Here is a 16908-nt window from a genome sequence, read left to right as displayed (position 1 = left end):
ATATGTACTTGCTGCTCTGAGCTATACCATTTTGTCTAAAACATCAGATGACATTCTACATTCTCATGCATGAGACAGCAGATGCCTCCTTTACACACCACCAAATTCATTCATGTTACTGTAATGAGATTTATAAATTTCTCATATCTATATATTGGTCAAAGTACCCTATCTCAAGGCACCCGTGTCTGCCTCTCCCTGTGCACATAAACAACTCTGTGGCTACAGTCAGGCTGTGAGTTTTCTACGGCACAGACTGATTGCCTCATTCATGGTCTGTTGTCAGGTGGCAACCCCGCTGTTGACACATATTAGGAACTCAAGCTGTCAAGTCAAAATGGGCTCTACTTGATGTGACACCTGCTCTATGTTTTAGGGACTATACTGAGTTCTGGATGTGCAGAAATAAGATAATGTCATTTTATTTTATTAATTAAAAAGTCATGACCATATATATTCATTCAGTTTTTCGTTCACTAATCAAACACTTTTGAACTCCTGTGAATGTGGCCCTGTGCCAGGTGCTGGGACACAGCATCAGACAGTACAGGGCCACAGCTCTTGCAGCTTCTGGGATCCCTGGGGAGACAGAACAGTGTATGATGATCCTCCCTCAGTACAGGCTCCTACATGAGTGCAGAAAAGGACCACAGTCGAAGGAAGGGGAGACTTTTTGGAGGAGGAACCTCTGAGCTGTTCAGAAGAATGGATGCTAGGAAGAATGGAGAGGCAATTCCATTAAGTATTGGGACAGTGGGTTGCTAAGAATTGAGTGGGGGGAGTGGGAAATCAAGGCTGTTTAAGGGGAAGGAATCAACAATGAATGTAAATATTAGTAGGAATTACTGATCCCTCCAAAATGATACACAGAGCCTCCCAAAGCTTCATCTCTGCTGTCTTTGTGTCTTTTCAGCTCTGTATGAGCAATCCTGCGAGGTATACAGGCATCAAGGGAACACAGCTGGCTTCTTCTACATCGATTCTGATGGCAGCGGGCCATTGGGACCCCTCCAAGTGTACTGCAACATCACAGGTAAGGATCAGAATCTCCACTCATGCTTAACCTAGCTATGTGATGGTACACAGCAGAGGGAGGGCCACTGGAAGGGGACGTGTGTAAATAAAAATGTAAAGAACCAACTTCAGGGAGGGTGTATTTAAGTAAATAATAGAAATTAGGAGCTGAATTATCCTCATGAGAGAGGAAGACTTAAAGGTCTTGATCACATTCTGCAGAACCACGAATTTACTATGACGCATTTTCTGTAGAGCTTGCCAAGGACATTTTCTCTCTTAAAACTCAAAAGCAGAAAGAAAAGAAAAACAACTAAACAAACAAAAAACAAAACTCAAAATCGATAAGGGAACTTTGAGTCAGGAAGTGAGAAAGTGTGATTCATGTCTGGCCTCGGGGATAGTGTGAATCCTTTATGCTCTCTGGGCTTCAGTTGATCATCAGTGAAATGGGAAAATTAGTTCCTTCTTCCCAGAGCTGAGGATTAGACACAATCATGAGTATTGGAGAAAGTAGCCAGGCTAGTCATCCAGTAGAGGCCTAATTACAAAAAAAAAAAAAAAAAAAAAAAAAAAAAAAAAGTGAGCTATTTGCATTTTCCTGGCCACTCCTTTCTTTCTAAAGTGCAGAAAGATATAGTGAGAATCGATTGTTGCATGGATTTAGAAACAATATATGATCACTAAGTTATTCTGAACAATAATTCCATGAAGCCAAAACCTGATGCAATAGTTCTTGAAAATACAGCAGTGCAGGTGCACTCTCCATTGTGAGTGTCCTTAATTGGCATATACACATTTTTGTGTGTTTGTCTCAGGCACTTACCTTTGGAAAGGACAGCGGAATCGTGTAATAAAGTAGGAAAGTAGGGGATATTAAGGCTCACTGAGTCCTCAGGCCTCAGGCCTTCCTGCAACAAGGCACACACATTCAAAGAGCTCTTTCTGTAGTCACGGGCTGGAGTGGGCACTGAGGGCATGCAGAGAACTAAGACATGGACACTCTCACTTAGGAAGCAGTAATATTGGGGAAAATGCCATGCACTTTCACAGATACAAATGCAAGCAAACCATTGCAAAAATGGTGATTATGGGCACTTAGCAATTTGTTCATCTGGATACAAACAGCCACACTTTTTCTGCAGTAGATGCTAGTTACACACAGAATTAGATGCATTTCATCACATTTCCTTAATACTTCATCTCTCCAAACTGCATATATGCTGGCTGCTTCTCAACTGTCCCATAACATAATTAGAATTTGTGACACTGTTTGCTTTTCTTTGTTACGGTAACCTATAGTGTTAAGCCGTAGGTGAAGAACTAGTTTTCTCTGTGGATCTTGAGTATTTTCAAAATGTAATTAACAAACGGAACTCCAGGATTCTTGTTAAAAATTCAGACTTTCTGGCTTGAGAAATTCGAATTCAGTAAATGCCCTTTTACTAAGTCACCTAAATGATTCTGATGCAAACAGAACCTGGCCTACAAGTTACCAAAAAATGGAGAAAGTGATTTGTCTGCAGAATAAGAGCAAGGGCACCAGTGCCTGCTAAAGAGAGATTAGGTGTGATTGCTCAGCTCCTGCCCACTTTGGGAGCTGAACTGAGTTTACCAATACCATCTCTTGCACTCCTCACGATAAAAACCTGAGTTAGATATTTTTATCTCCATCTTACATAGAAGGAAAGAGAATATGAGAATTTCATGACTTGCTCGAGGTAATAAATACTGGGACTAATAGTCAAGACTCAGGAAGCAAACAAAACCTTCTGGTGCAGTAATAATTTATATCATTCAAACAGTAATTGGATACTTTGTATTGCTTATGTTTTGCTTTATACAGTGATTTTATTTTTGTTATAAAATAAGTCAATATTAATTATAGAAAATTTAAGGAAAAAAACAAGGTCTGAAGAAATTGTTAAACTTACCTATAAACCACAATCCACAGATTGCTGTTGTTATTTTGTTAGGATTTCCTTGGGATTTTTTTTTTCTGTGAATATTTGTGTGTGTTTCTTCTATGAATGTATATATTTTTAAATATATATTTTAAAATCATGAATTTGATAGAACAAGCATAGACTTGCCTTTATATCATGAAAATATATTTTGAGACTAAAATATGTGCATTAAATATAGCTGAAATTTTTTTAAACTCTTCAAAATAGTATGTCATGGGGAGTATAATTCATTCATAGGTCTTATTAACATGGTGCTCCCTGATTCCTTGTAAAGGTTTCTCTTGGGATGTATGTATGCTATTTTGTCCAGGAGTGGCTAAAGAGGAATTCTTACTTGTACTTTAAAGGTTGCTGTTTTGCTGATGTGATACTAAAGGAATCAGGACCTCAGGGTTGTGTCCTGGAGTTCATACGCTTGATTAGGCATTAGTGGGCATTTCTTTAACTATGCTTTTCTGGTTACATGGAGTTGCAAAACAGTTTTGCTTTCATTTTTGTTTTCTAAAAGAACCTTAGAAATAAAAGCAAACTTTGGTGCAGGCTAAATTCTCTAATTCTCATATTTAACCGACACACATTTTAATACATAAATATATAATGATAATCAGATACATATCTTTCTGAGCGTTAAATGTTAGGTATGAGTGACTTGTGACGTCAATAGAGGTGTGACAAAGTGGCTGAGGGAAGAGAGAGGAGGAGGGACAGAAGGAATGGACAAAGAGAAGAGAGGACGCAGAACAGTGTGGGGTGGGGTGGGAGGGAGACTCTGTGCCTAACTCCACTCTCTGAAAACACAAAACTCGCTGTTCTCTGCACTTTCCAGCAGCGTTATTGGGGTAATCGCACAGAGTATAAATGACACCAGAAGGCGGGGGACCTGGATTCTCTCTCTGCACCTTGCACCAGTCAGCTGAGTGCCCCTGGCCTAGTTACACATAAATAAGATCTGGGAATCCTAAAATAAGGATCTGGGGCCAGGTGGTCTCACAGGCCTACCTCATTTAGAATTCCCTGAGAGATCATTTGAGGCTTGACAGAAAAGGAGATGTTTCTCCTAAGAAGTCTACAGATACTTGCAAATAGATGTCAGGAGGGTGAAGGACAGGTTTTAGTTTGGAAAACAGGAAATTCAATCTCAGCTGCATCTCTCTTCACAATGTGCCCTGGGGGAACATTGGCTTCCTATTCCTAAAGGCGAGGTGGCACCTTACCCCACCCAGGAGATTTATGTCTGTGCATGTCACCTAGCACAGGGTGGTCTTGGGGAGAAGAGCTCCTCAAAAGCTCACAAAGCAAAGGTCCCACTCACTGGAAGGCAGCATGATCTCTGCATGGAGATAGTATGCCAATTTGTGGGACTAACCAAAGGGGGTGATTAGGCTAATTTATAAAGTGGACTGAATCTAAACCTCTACACATTTTGACAGTGTGCCTGCCATATCCCCCGCTGTCTTTTAAGTTGGTTCACCGTGGCCCTAGTGGATAGGAGAGACGGAAGGCCTACCGTTTGGATGGAGTGTTGAGTGAAATTATGGTAAAGAAGATAAAAAGTTTCAGTAGGAATAAACATTTGGCCTACTTCTAACGTCTCTATATATGATTTACAATTCAGTTCAGCTCAGCATAAGTTTGCACATTTCAGGCACTGTGCATACTGCTGAGGGTATACAAAATAGTGCCTGTATAAGTTTCTCTAGGCTGCTGTAACTAATTGAGTGGCTTAAAAATATCCAGAAATGTATGTGTCACAGTTCTGGAGGCTGCAGGTCCAAAATCAAGGTTCTTTAGGGGCACACTACCTCTGAAACCTGTAGGGGAGAATCCTTCCTTGCCTCTTCTGCCTTCTGCTGGATTGCCTACCTCTGGGCATTCCTAGGCCTTAACAGCAACATTTTGGTGACTGCCTCCCCATATTGTCACCCTGCTTCCACGTCAGAGTCACATGTAATTTTCTCCTCTCATGTGTCTGTTTCTTCTCTTCTTATACAGATATTAGTCATATTGGATTAGGATCTACTTTAATGGAGTATCACATCCTAGGTTGATTACATTGCAAAGAACCTATTTTCAACTAAGGTCACACACACAGATGTCAAGGGTTAGTACTTCCACGTATCTTTTTGCACAGAATTCAACCTATAATGGTATCATTTCAGTCTCCTTTGCAGTCTCCTTAATCATAGAAAAGACACAGAAGCAATTATGATATAAGGATCATGACAGGGTATGTATAGTGTTCTGGGATCCCACTGGAGGGACACCTAACCCAGTCTCCTATAGAGTCCAAGGGCTTTTGGGCAGGCAGGCAACATGTCTCTAGAACCTGGATGGGGAGTAGGAACTGGACAGAAGAAGGGGAAAAGGAAAGGGACATCTGGGTGGCTCAGTGGTTGAGCATCTTCCTTTGGCTCAGGGTGTGATCCTGGGGTCCTGAGATTGAGTTCTGCATTAGACTCCCCACAGGGAACCTGCTTCTCCCTCTTCCCTCTGCCTCTCTCTCTGTGTCTCTCATGAATAAATAGATAAAATCAAAAAAAAAAAAAAAAAAAGAAGAGGCAAAAGAGGGCATTTCCAGGAAGAGTAAATGAATGTCAGGAACAAAGTTCAAGGGTCCCCTGAGCCTGCATATTTGTGGGGCCCACCAAACTCACCAAGATGAGCTGCCAGTTTAGAACACTAAGGAAGTCATCAGGCTGAAAGAGTAGGAAAGGATCACATTTATTGGAGTAGGGGCAAGCAAAAGCTGTCGAAGGTCCATAATCTGAACATAGTTTCCCAGCAAGGAAATCTACTAAGTCAGTTTCAGGGAAGAGGAGGAATATTTTATCATAGGCAGCTACTGAGTATACAGACTGGTTTACTGTCCCTGAATGAAAGATGAGCCATTCTCTGAGCACTAGCCAGAAGAGGCCGTTCTCATGTAATGCATGGACTGTAGCGCTGTTCCCTTATCTTGAGGAGAGTGGATCTCTCAGAGGGCTTGCTCAAATTAGTGACTGTTTACAAAGGTGTGAGCTACAAAAGGAAATTACTGGAAGGGGAACACTCAGCAGAGCTAGTAGCAGAGGGGCTGTTCCCACCATCAGGCCCATGGAGGTGAAGGGAGGGGGTGTTGCCAGAGTGGGAAGGAAGGCAGCGTGCAGAGAAGGGGTTCTTGAGAGAACTGTAAACTCCTGTGAGGGAATAGCCAACCAGGAGCTTGGAGAATGCTCGATTCTTGTACTGTCCAGTCTCTTCCCTGTGTCTCCGCTGAGAGAACCCAGCTAGAATTCAGAAGGCAAGAGCGATTATTGATGCAGTGTTTTTCATCAGCCTTTCTGGGCTCAGAGAAGGCAGCAGACAGATGGAGAGTGCATTGCTAGGGGGCAAATGGAAAATATCGAGGTTAGCCTGTTTAAAGAACTGTGCAAGGAAGTCTGGGGAAGCAAATGATTAGAATGCATTGAGGATCAAGGATGGTGGTGAGGTAGGAGCTATCAGCAAAATCCACAAAGCATGCAAATATAGGAAGCATGGATTTGTTTAACAGATTTCAACTTGAAGCAGAAGGGACCTCCCGTTGCACGTTAAATGGGAGTGAGATTAAGGTGAATGCAAGAGGGGTGCCTGAGTGGCTCAATCATATGGACCCATATGATCAACTCTTGATTTCGGCTCAGGTCATGATCTCAGAGTGGTGGGATTGAACCCCAGGTCAGGCTTTGTGCTCAGCACAGCTTGAGATTCTCTTTCCTTTTGCCTCTGCCCCACCCCCCACCTTAAATAAATAAATACAATCTTAAAAAAAGATAAATAGAAGAAACATGCACTGAACAAGAGACCAAGAGAGCTAATGAACTAAAAGTTGGCAAGTCACTCAGTTGGTGATTAACTGAGGGACACATAGACCATTAAGAGAAACTATGGCATACAGAAATGTAATGTTTTGTTAAAAGGGGCACCGGGCCCCTTTTACCACTACCTGGTGGTAAAAACTCCTGGCCTTCATGTGGATAATTAAGCCAATGATGTGAAATTTGTGGTCATCCTTGGCTGTGTCAATCCAGTTGGGCAAGTAGGGAGGAGTGCATTTAAGACAACAAGGGGGGATCCCTGGGTGGTGCAGCGGTTTAGTGCCTGCCTTTGGCCCAGGGCGCGGTCCTGGAGACCCGGGATCGAATCCCACATCAGGCTCCCGGTGCATGGAGCCTGCTTCTCCCTCTGCCTGTGTCTCTGCCTCTCTCTCTCTCTCTCTCTCTCTCTCTCTCTCTGTGACTATCATGAATAAATAAATAAAAAAAATCTTTAAGACAACAAGGGGTCCAGCTGGACTCAGAGTTAGGTTGCTGGGAGAAAATTCATATAAGGTGGGCCTGTGGAGTAGGTTGGATGCCATCAGGAAGTGAGGGAGTTCTGGGCACTGGGGGGATCAATACAAAGGAGAAGATGGGGATGGAGAAAGACCAGGGCACAGAATATAGTTGAAATTAGTGAACATCTGAGGAATCTGTGCAGGAAGCTGGGGTTGAAAGATAGGAGAATGAGACTACTTGGGTGTTTCCTGCTTCCCTCAGTACAATGATTTTTTTTTCTCATTAAACTTTTGTTTTAATGGGTCTCAAAATTCTATGACAGATTTTTGGTCAAGTTGTTTCCATTAAAAAGTACTGATTTTAAAAACTAATAACTTAAAACTGCCACACACGCTCACACACACAAAACAAATGGCCACAACACATTCTCCTTTCCTTCTGAAGGTTTTACGATGCATTGTTATCATTAACCAGTCTTTTACTATTAAGCTTAAATGGTCAATTGACACAAACAGTTCTGAGACCGTTCTTCCACCCCTGATTAAGACTGGGGTGGGGGATCCCTGGGTGGCGCAGAGGTTTGGCGCCTGCCTTTGGCCCAGGGCGCGATCCTGGAGACCCGGGATTAAGTCCCACGTCGGGCTCCTGGTGCATGGAGCCTGCTTCTCCCTCTGCCTGTGTCTCTGCCTCTCTCTCTCTGTGTGACTATCATAAATAAATAAAAATTAAAAAAAAGAATTAAAAAAAAAAGACTGGGGTGGCAGGTATTGGGGATAAAGCTCATTTAGCCTTCTGAGCTTTCTGGGCAGACTTGGTGACTTTGCCAGCTCCCGCTGCCTTCTTGTCCACTGCTTTGATGACACCCACAGCAACCCTCTGTCTCATGTCATGAACAGCAAAATGGCCCAGGGGAGGATAGTCAGAGAAGCTCTCAACACACATAGGTTTGCCAGGAACCATATCAACAATGGCAGCAGCCCCAGATTTCAAGAACTTGGGACCATCTTCCAGCTTCTTTCCAGAACGACGATCTATCTTCTCCTTCAGCTCAGCAAACTTGCAAGCAGTGTGAGCTGTGTGACAATCCAGCACAGGTGCATGTCCAGCACTGATTTGGTCTGGATGGTTCAGGATAATCACCTGAGCCGTGAAGCCAGCTGCTTCCATTGGTGGGTCATTTTTGCTGTCGCCAGCCATGTTGTCACAACGAACATCTTTGACAGATACGTTCTTGACATTGAAGCCCACATCGTTCCCAGGAACAGCCCCACTCAAAGCTTCATGGTGCATTTCAACAGACTTTACTTCAGTTGTAACATTGATTGGAGCAAAGGTGACCATCATGCCAGGCTCAAGAATACCAGTCTGCCCTCAACCCACTGGGACAGTACCAATACCACCAATTTTGTAGACGTCCTGGAGAGGCAGACGCAAGGGCTTATCAGTTGGACGAGTTGGTGGCAGGATGCGATCCAGAGCTTCAAGCAGTGTGGTTCCGCTGGCATTCCCATCTTATCGGGTGACTTTCCATCCCTTGAACCAAGGCATGTTAGCACTTGGCTCCAGCATGTTGTCACCATTCCAACCAGAAATTGGCACAAATGCTACTGTGTCAGGGTTGTAGCCAATTTTCTTAATGTAGGTGCTGACTTCCTTAACTTTCCTCGTATCTCTTCTGGCTGTAGGGTGGTTCAGTGGAATCCATTTTGTTAACACCAACAATTAGTTGTTTTACACCAGGTGTGTAAGCCAGAAGGGCATGCTCACGGGTCTGCCCATTCTTGGAGACACCTGCTTCAAATTCACCAACACCAGCAGCAACAATCAGAATGGCACAGTCAGCCTGAGATGTGCCTGTAATCATGTTTTTGATAAAGTCTCTGTGTCCTGGGGCATCAATGATGGTCACATAATACTTGCTGGTCTCGAATTTCCACAGGGAGATAGCAATGGTGATACCACGTTCACGTTCAGCTTTCAGTTTATCCAAGACCCAGGCATACTTGAAGGAGCCTTTTCCCACCTCAGCAGCCTCCTTCTCAAATTTTTCAATAGTTCTTTTGTCGATCCCACCACATTTGTAGATCAGATGGCCAGTGGTGGTAGACTTGCCCGAATCTACGTGTCCAATGATGACGATGTTGATGTGAGTCTTTTCCTTTCCCATTTTGATTTAGGTTTAGCGGTGGTTTTCACGACACCTGTGTTCTGGTGGCAAACCTGTGCTCCGACTCTGTGATCTCCTCTCATTTCTATTTCTACCATGACATCACATTACATTATAGCCGCTAGTGTTCACTTGTGTGTACCCATGGATCTTCCAACTCCTTGATGGAAAATGAGGGACAGGAGGTAATGAATCCTGAATCTACTTTATGCAAATTCCAATGAGTTCAGTGTGAATGAAACTCTGAAAAATCTCAACCAAATTAAATATTAATTTCTACCTTCCCCCCCTTTTTTTTTCTACTCTTACTAATTTATCTTAAAGTCCTGTCCCATTAAATCAATAGCAGTTTTTAGAACTGTGGATGCTGCCTCAGTGTCCGATTTAACTGGGTTTGAGTCATTTCTACTATGTGCAACGTCTTCTACAAATCCAAGAGTGCAAATGCTCATTGTTCCCATTGCCTCCAAGACCTCCCAGTGATGGCCTTCCCCAAATCCCTTCTTTTCTTCAAACACAGGGATGACCAATGGGAATAGCACGTTTGGGATTCACACTGGAATTCAGATTCTAGTGCTGCCACATTCCAGCTGTGTGTGCCCTTGGACAAGTCATTTAGTATTTCTGGATCTTGTATTACTTATCAGTGAAATGAAGATGTTAAAAATGACTGCCTTCAAGATTGATGTGGAGATTAGAACACATATGCAAACTTCCCAGGCCCAAGAAGCACATGATCATGAAACTGGTTAACCAAATATCCTGGTTTAATGATTAATCATGCCCTCATTCTCTCTCACTGCTGTCCCAGTATATACAATATCTGTATAATCATCCTAGCTGTAAAAGATACCTGTCTCCTCTTGCCAGTGATGAAGTCTGGGATCCTTCTGTAGATGCCATGAGGTTTCTGAGGCTCTAGGAGCCTGGAGGGAGCTTCTAGTACTCCTGAGGGGGAGTTTCTAGTACTGATAAAGCAGAATTAGAGAGGTGGGGCATTCTGACAAGATTTTCCTTAGAACTTGACATTTAAACTCATTCTATGCAGTTTCCATTTTGCCATTTTTAATGTTAACAGGACACCTTGTCAACATGTTAAAAGATGTTTGCCAGACATGCACTGTTTCTCCTCTGTATACAGTACAATTGCATATTGATATGCAAAAATTGTTTGTTCAGAACCACTAAGAAAAACACACTTATTTTCTCCCTTGATGGATACAATGCCAATTTCGTGTATCTAGGCCTATACGGCAATCATCAGGCATTGCAAGGAGTTTACAAGGACTGTTTAGTCAAATCTCTAAAGCAAAACTTGTTTTTCATTCTCAAACAGCTCATAATCCATTTGCAAACCACCTTACAAGTCTCCATATCTTATCACTCGTTATTATGATGCTCTGTTTCTCCTTTCTTTGGCAGCAGACTCTGTTTTCATTAAAACTCATCAAAGCATGCATAATGGAGTAGGTACAGAAGCTGCAATTGAAGTCTCTCTAATATTTCTGCACATAATTGTGCAGTGTGATTGCAGGTAATAGATTATCATCCAGACTATTGACAGAAAGAAAGAAAGAAACGTGTCCACTCAGGTCTAACAGCCTTGCTTTAAAAGTTAGAGCGATGTCTGCAAATTTACAGTTTGTACATGGGCTGCACAAGGGTCTATCAGTGTAGAGAAACAAGAGTTACCCATGACCATTACATGGAACCAAATTATATCACATTTATCTTTCTCTGAGTTTCTTAGTATGCTGTTAATTTTCAGAGGCTGTATTTTACACCAAGAAGAAGTAGAATTCAGTGGTTGCCATCTTGTGCATCTGTAATGAAGTTCTGTCGTAGCACCTCCTATCGGCATTGCCCTGCTGGCTTCTAGCCCAAACATTGCACTTTACGCACACATGTATGTGTACAGGGCACAAAAAGGAAACGTTAACTTCCTTGACAATGTCTTCTGTAAGAACAATTGAGGCTCAAATTCTCAAGCTTGCCTTTCATTATAAGTTAGACAGCCATCATTGCAGAAGTATGGTTGCCAAAAAAGTGTCATTTGATTATAGCCTGCATACAATTGTGCCAGATATCTACAGGGTACTGGGTTAGTTCAAGATGCATCACTATGAAATACCTGGAATTGTTTTTCCTTCATAAATATGTTAACGAGGCTAGTAAGTTATATAAACAAGGTTCCAATTATAGCCACCAGACTTAAAGCAGTTCCTTTGTCTGGTGTGTTCAAAGGCCTAGGAAGCACTTTCCTCTCTTCCTTTAAATCAGTATCCATTGCTTGTCTGCTTGGGCCAGGCACTGACAAGGCATTGAGAATATAGAAATGATTAAGATATGGTCCCCTAAGTCCACAGAGTTTATAATCCCCTGTACTTGTGGTAAAAAAAAAAAAAAAAAGGAAACAAACCCTAGTTCTCAGCCTTCCCCACTCTAATTCATATTTCGTACAACAGCTGGAGGGATCTTTTGAAAACCCAGGTCTAACTGTGCCTCCATGTCCTTCTACCTGTGCAAATCCCAAGCTCCTTCTTCATGGCTTACAATTTTGAAGGGCATGGTTGTGAGGGTAAGTGAGTTCATACGCATTAATTAAAAGTCTTAGAGCAAGTCCTGGTGCTTATTACATCCTTCAAATTATTATAATTAATATCTATTATAATTATTGTCTTGGGACCATGGGCAAGGCCCTCAATCTTTGGATCTTGGTTTCTCTCTCTGTACATGATTTTGTGATTGGTATATACACAATTAAATGAGCTAACATTTAAAGAATGTCAGAGAATGGCTGACGCAGATAGGTAGTAGAGGAAAGATAGGTCTTTCTCCTTCTCTCCTCTCCCCTTCCCTTCCCACTGTCTCTCTGGGAAGCAGGCTCAGCTCGTCCTGGGGAGGAGCCAGCAAGCTGTGTCCCTGTCCCCAGGTAGCACAAGCACCATTTCCCGCTTGAGACTCACTCATGGATGACATATGTGCCGTGGCTCACTAGCAGTTTAATCAGTTGGAATAATACTTGTATTGTTGCTCATATTTCAGAGGGACAATTTGCTTTCTGTAAATTAAGTGTTTTCTAGAGGACTGTTTTAGGCTGAAGAAGGATGGCAATTCAACAATTTAGAGGAAGGAAACTTTTTTGAAGTGTCTCTCTCCCTGTTTGATATGCTGTCAGCCAAGGTGTGGTGGCCTCATAGGGCTTCCAGAAGGCTGGTCTCTTAGGTGAAGCTACGGAGCAGATCTGCTAGTGTCGAATGTGTGAGTGTTAAAGTGTTCTCTCCGGGCTAGTGGCAGGCGGCATAATCTCCTGCTAAATTGGGCCATTAAATAAAACTACTAAGTCATAAAGCTGTAGCATTACCCTGAAATTAAAGCATTGTCACCTTTGAATTGCCAAGAATTTTAACAAGCACTTAGAGAAATTCCTTTCACACACCCGTTTAGCACGGCCAGTTGACTCCAACCACGTGGATGAGAACAGAAGGCTCAGGACAGAAGATAGGAGGATGATTGCAATGTGATCTTCATTCATCTATTTGCCTATTCACTCATTCACACATACATACTTTACTAACACATTTACTGATTTCTTGAATTTCTTTATTCATCTCTCATTTATTTACTCATTAATTCTCACATGTATTTACTTCTGCATTTATTTTTCATGTGTGCAATTACTTATACATTATTCATTCATTCTTTGAGTCAGGCACTCACTCAGTTATTCAGGTGGTCATTGAGAAATTAAGCCATTCACATAAACTTTTGGGAAGTGACTGAGTTAAGTGTCAAGGTTACAAAATGAATGTCTGTCCTTGTCCTTAAGGAACTCACAGTTGGGAGACAGAGACAGATATTGTAATCAGATTATTTATACGTGGTGCAGAAAATAAAATAGAAGTCAATAGATGGTACATGATGGTACAGGGAAGGCAGGGTTGAATCAAGGGATCAAGAAGACTGGGGGTGGTGGTCAGAGAAGGTGTCCCTGAAGAGTCCCTGAAGAGCTGTCCTCTGAGCAGGGTTTTGTAGTAGAAACAGCCAACATTTAACTGAGCCAGTAGATACTGGTGTGAGGCACCATGCGAGGTACTTTATATTCATGATGTCATTCCGTTTTTCTGGCAATCATGTGACAAGGGTATCATTCTTAACATTTTGTAGAGTAGGACACTGAAATCGAGAGGCTGAATTACTTGTCCCGGGTCTCACAAGTTGACATGTTAGCCATAGGTTGGAACTGGGTGTGCACTTCCTATCTCTGGGTCCCTAGGACAGGTGACACAGGGGTCCTGAGGCAAAGGAAGACCCATGTGTCCAAACAGACGCTTCCTCTGGCTCCCCCTGGTTTGTCCTGCTGTCATTCATTGGTCAATAACACAGTGGAAAACTTCTCAAGGAAATGACCCTGAAGGAATGAGGTCTCTCTAATATCCACTTTACCTCCCTTATTATCAGTTTCCTCATCTATAAAATGGAGACCTTTCAAAGTTTTCTGAATATTGCATGAGAATTATATAAAGCAAAGATTCTTAAATTTTATTTATTTCCCCAAAGGATGACCTGGGATAAATGTTTAAAATGCTATTTTGCAGGATATCCCCAGAAATGGTTATTCGGTAGGTTTAGGACAGTGATCAGAAATAGTATTTTTAATAAGTACCTAAAGATATCAAACTTTGGAAAAATATCTCCATCAGGTGATTAGCACAGTGTTTAACCATTAACAAGTCGGGTCCTTATTCATCTCCCACTTCTTTTTTTTTTTTTAAATTTTTATTTATTTATGATAGTCACAGAGAGATAGAGAGAGAGGCAGAGACACAGGCAGAGGGAGAAGCAGGCTCCATGCACCGGGAGCCCGACGTGGGATTCGATCCCGGGTCTCCAGGATCGCGCCCTGGACCAAAGGCAGGCGCCAAACCGCTGCGCCACCCAGGGATCCCCATCTCCCACTTCTAAGAGGGGCCTGGTCAGTGACTAAAAGAGCTGTTCTTCTTAACACCTGAACACAGGACCTATTCTGGCACCTTCCTAGTAGATCTTTTGCGGCACATTTGTATTACAAATATCTGGCGATCCCTTCCTTCCAGTGCTGTGGGGATCAGGGCACAGTCCAATCAATGTTTTTTTGATACTGTGCTCTATAAGCTATTGTAAACCACTAGCCTCTATGCCCAAGAATCTCATATTTAACTTCTAGCTCTTAAAGCACTTTTATCTAGGTCATTCTATTTAAGTCATGCAATTATCTTGTAGATTTGACAGCCATGGAATCCAGGAACATTAACTTCTAAGAGACTCAATTGCCTCATCTGTATAATAGGGATGATCAGTTACACTTACCTCAATGTGCTGATGTGTAGATTAAATAAAATTAAGTGAGTGATGTGCTTAATGCACTCAACCCAATAAGTGGCATTCTCTAAGAGCTTCTGAAATAGAAGCCATCATCAACAAGTACCACTATCATAGGAAGATCTAGATGTTGAAGGAATTCAGGGATAGGAGCAATCAAGAAAGGCTTTGTGGGAGACCTAGGGCTTACATCTTGATCTTGACCTTGAAAGATAGTTATCCCAGGGCTGGGCAGAGAGGGAAAAAGAGGAATAAATAAATCCTGTTGAGCTCAGTAGAGTCGCAGATGTGGAGATGCAATGAGCAGGTGCCTAAGGGGCCTTGATCTTCTTTGAGGGCTCCTGGCTCACCCATGTATTTTGAAACTGCTACGATTGGTGTGAACGCTTTCGTTGTCTGGAAGAGTGAAATAACAGGTGGGAGTCAAAAGCACCTCCCAGAAGGCTCACTTGCTCTTGTTCACTTTTCCTCTGGGCCCAGGATTCCAGAGACGGATGATGAATTGAAGTCAGTCTAGACATTTCAAAGAATAAAAGAAAGACGTGCCAGCAGCTAGTGATTCCATCCTCTCTCTGCAAAGTAGGGGAAGCAGAGGAGAAATTCTCTAGGAGCAATTTTCCTATTATTCAAGTCAAGAGAGCACCCATCAGCCTTGTGCTTGCAGGATGCAAGGGTTTGAATATGTTAAACATATTTGCAAGGAGAAATTGGTAAGAGACATTGACTGGTTAGCCTGTCCATTGAGACAATTGCCACACGGATGTAACAGTGCCACCTCTGCCACCATTCTGTCCAGCCCTCAATGCCCTGCTCCCAGTTCTGTTCTTCCAGAATCTCATTCCTTCACCAACTTCTTTAGACCTAGCTCTCACCCCTCTCTATTATGAAATTTCTTTGCCTGTCACAGTCTCATGGTTCCTCCTTCAAATCACACAACAGACAAACATGTACCAAATCTAGCATTGACATTAAAAACTTGGGCTTGGGGCATCCCTGGGTGGCTCAGTGGTTTAGAGCCTGCCTTTGGCCCAGGACGTGATCCTGGAGTCCCGGGATCGAGTCCCACGTCGGGCTCCCTGCATGGGGCCTGCTTCTCCCTCTGCCTGTGTCTCTGCCTCTCTCTCTCTGTGTCTCTTGTGAATAAATAAAAAAAATCTTAAAAAAAAAAAAAAAAAAAAAACTTGGGCTTGGTTTGAATCCAAGCACTAGTACTTCTTAGTTTTCTCAAATTAGGTGATGTAATTGAGCTACTCAACTTCCCTGTTACTTAGATTCCACTTCTATAATTAAAAATAGAACCTGTTTTTAAGGTGGTTATGAGGCTTATATGAGATAATTGATGTAACCCATAAGGAAAAATGCCTGGCATTATATACTTAATGCATGATAGCTATTATTACTTATTTTTACCACCCTAGCCCCAGAAACCTTGACTCTGGTTTCTGAGGATGCAATAATGCAAATAGTTAATAATTTTTATGAACGCACAACACCTGATATACTGAATGCACTCCTGAGAATTAATTCCACATTATTAATAAATATGCACTTGAAAATGGATATGCTATCATGTGTGAATGATTGAATATGAAACTAATTTTTTTCTATTTGATAATTATTAGGCCAATTAGTCCTAGTTATGTGTGCGGTGGTAATAGGGCAAATGCACATGAATTTATCAGAACATAGTAGGATAGCTTTGAGCACTTACTACAGGTGAAGTACTGTGCAAAGCATTATCTTTTTCTCCCTCAAGTTTTTATTCTAAAATGTTCAAACTTACAGAAAAGTTGAACGGACACCAACATGAGCACTCATGCATCTTTCCCCTAGCGTCTTCAAATGTCAAACTTTTGCTGTATTTGCACATTTGTGCCATCCTCGTTTCCCTCTCCCTCTTTTGTCCCCCTCTCCCACTTCTCTTACTTCTGGTATAAAATATTTCTTTTTTTTTTTTCCTGAGCATTTTGAAAGTAAGTTGTAGACATACTGATAAATTTAAACCTAAACACTTCTGCTCATATCTTTAAGAACAAAAATATCGCCCTACATAACCATAGTACCAAAACCACACATAAGAACATAACCATTAATTCAATCAAAA

General features: G+C 42.0%; 1 protein-coding gene across 3 annotated transcripts in view; it reads left to right on the top strand.

Annotated features, from left to right (window-relative positions):
* CNTNAP5 (contactin associated protein family member 5) overlaps positions 1-16908 on the top strand; it is a 789161-nt gene that overhangs the window by 515039 nt on the left and 257214 nt on the right. For all 3 annotated transcript variants that reach the window (XM_026015709.2, XM_072757524.1, XM_072757523.1), the window contains one exon: positions 914-1033. In XM_026015709.2, the coding sequence (XP_025871494.1) occupies positions 914-1033 (120 nt within the window). The remainder of the gene's footprint in view (positions 1-913; positions 1034-16908) is intronic.

This window comes from Vulpes vulpes, chromosome 5 (genome assembly GCF_048418805.1).
Source record: "Vulpes vulpes isolate BD-2025 chromosome 5, VulVul3, whole genome shotgun sequence".
NCBI classification, from domain to species: domain Eukaryota; kingdom Metazoa; phylum Chordata; class Mammalia; order Carnivora; family Canidae; genus Vulpes; species Vulpes vulpes.
This window is presented reverse-complemented; position numbering and strand designations above follow the sequence as displayed.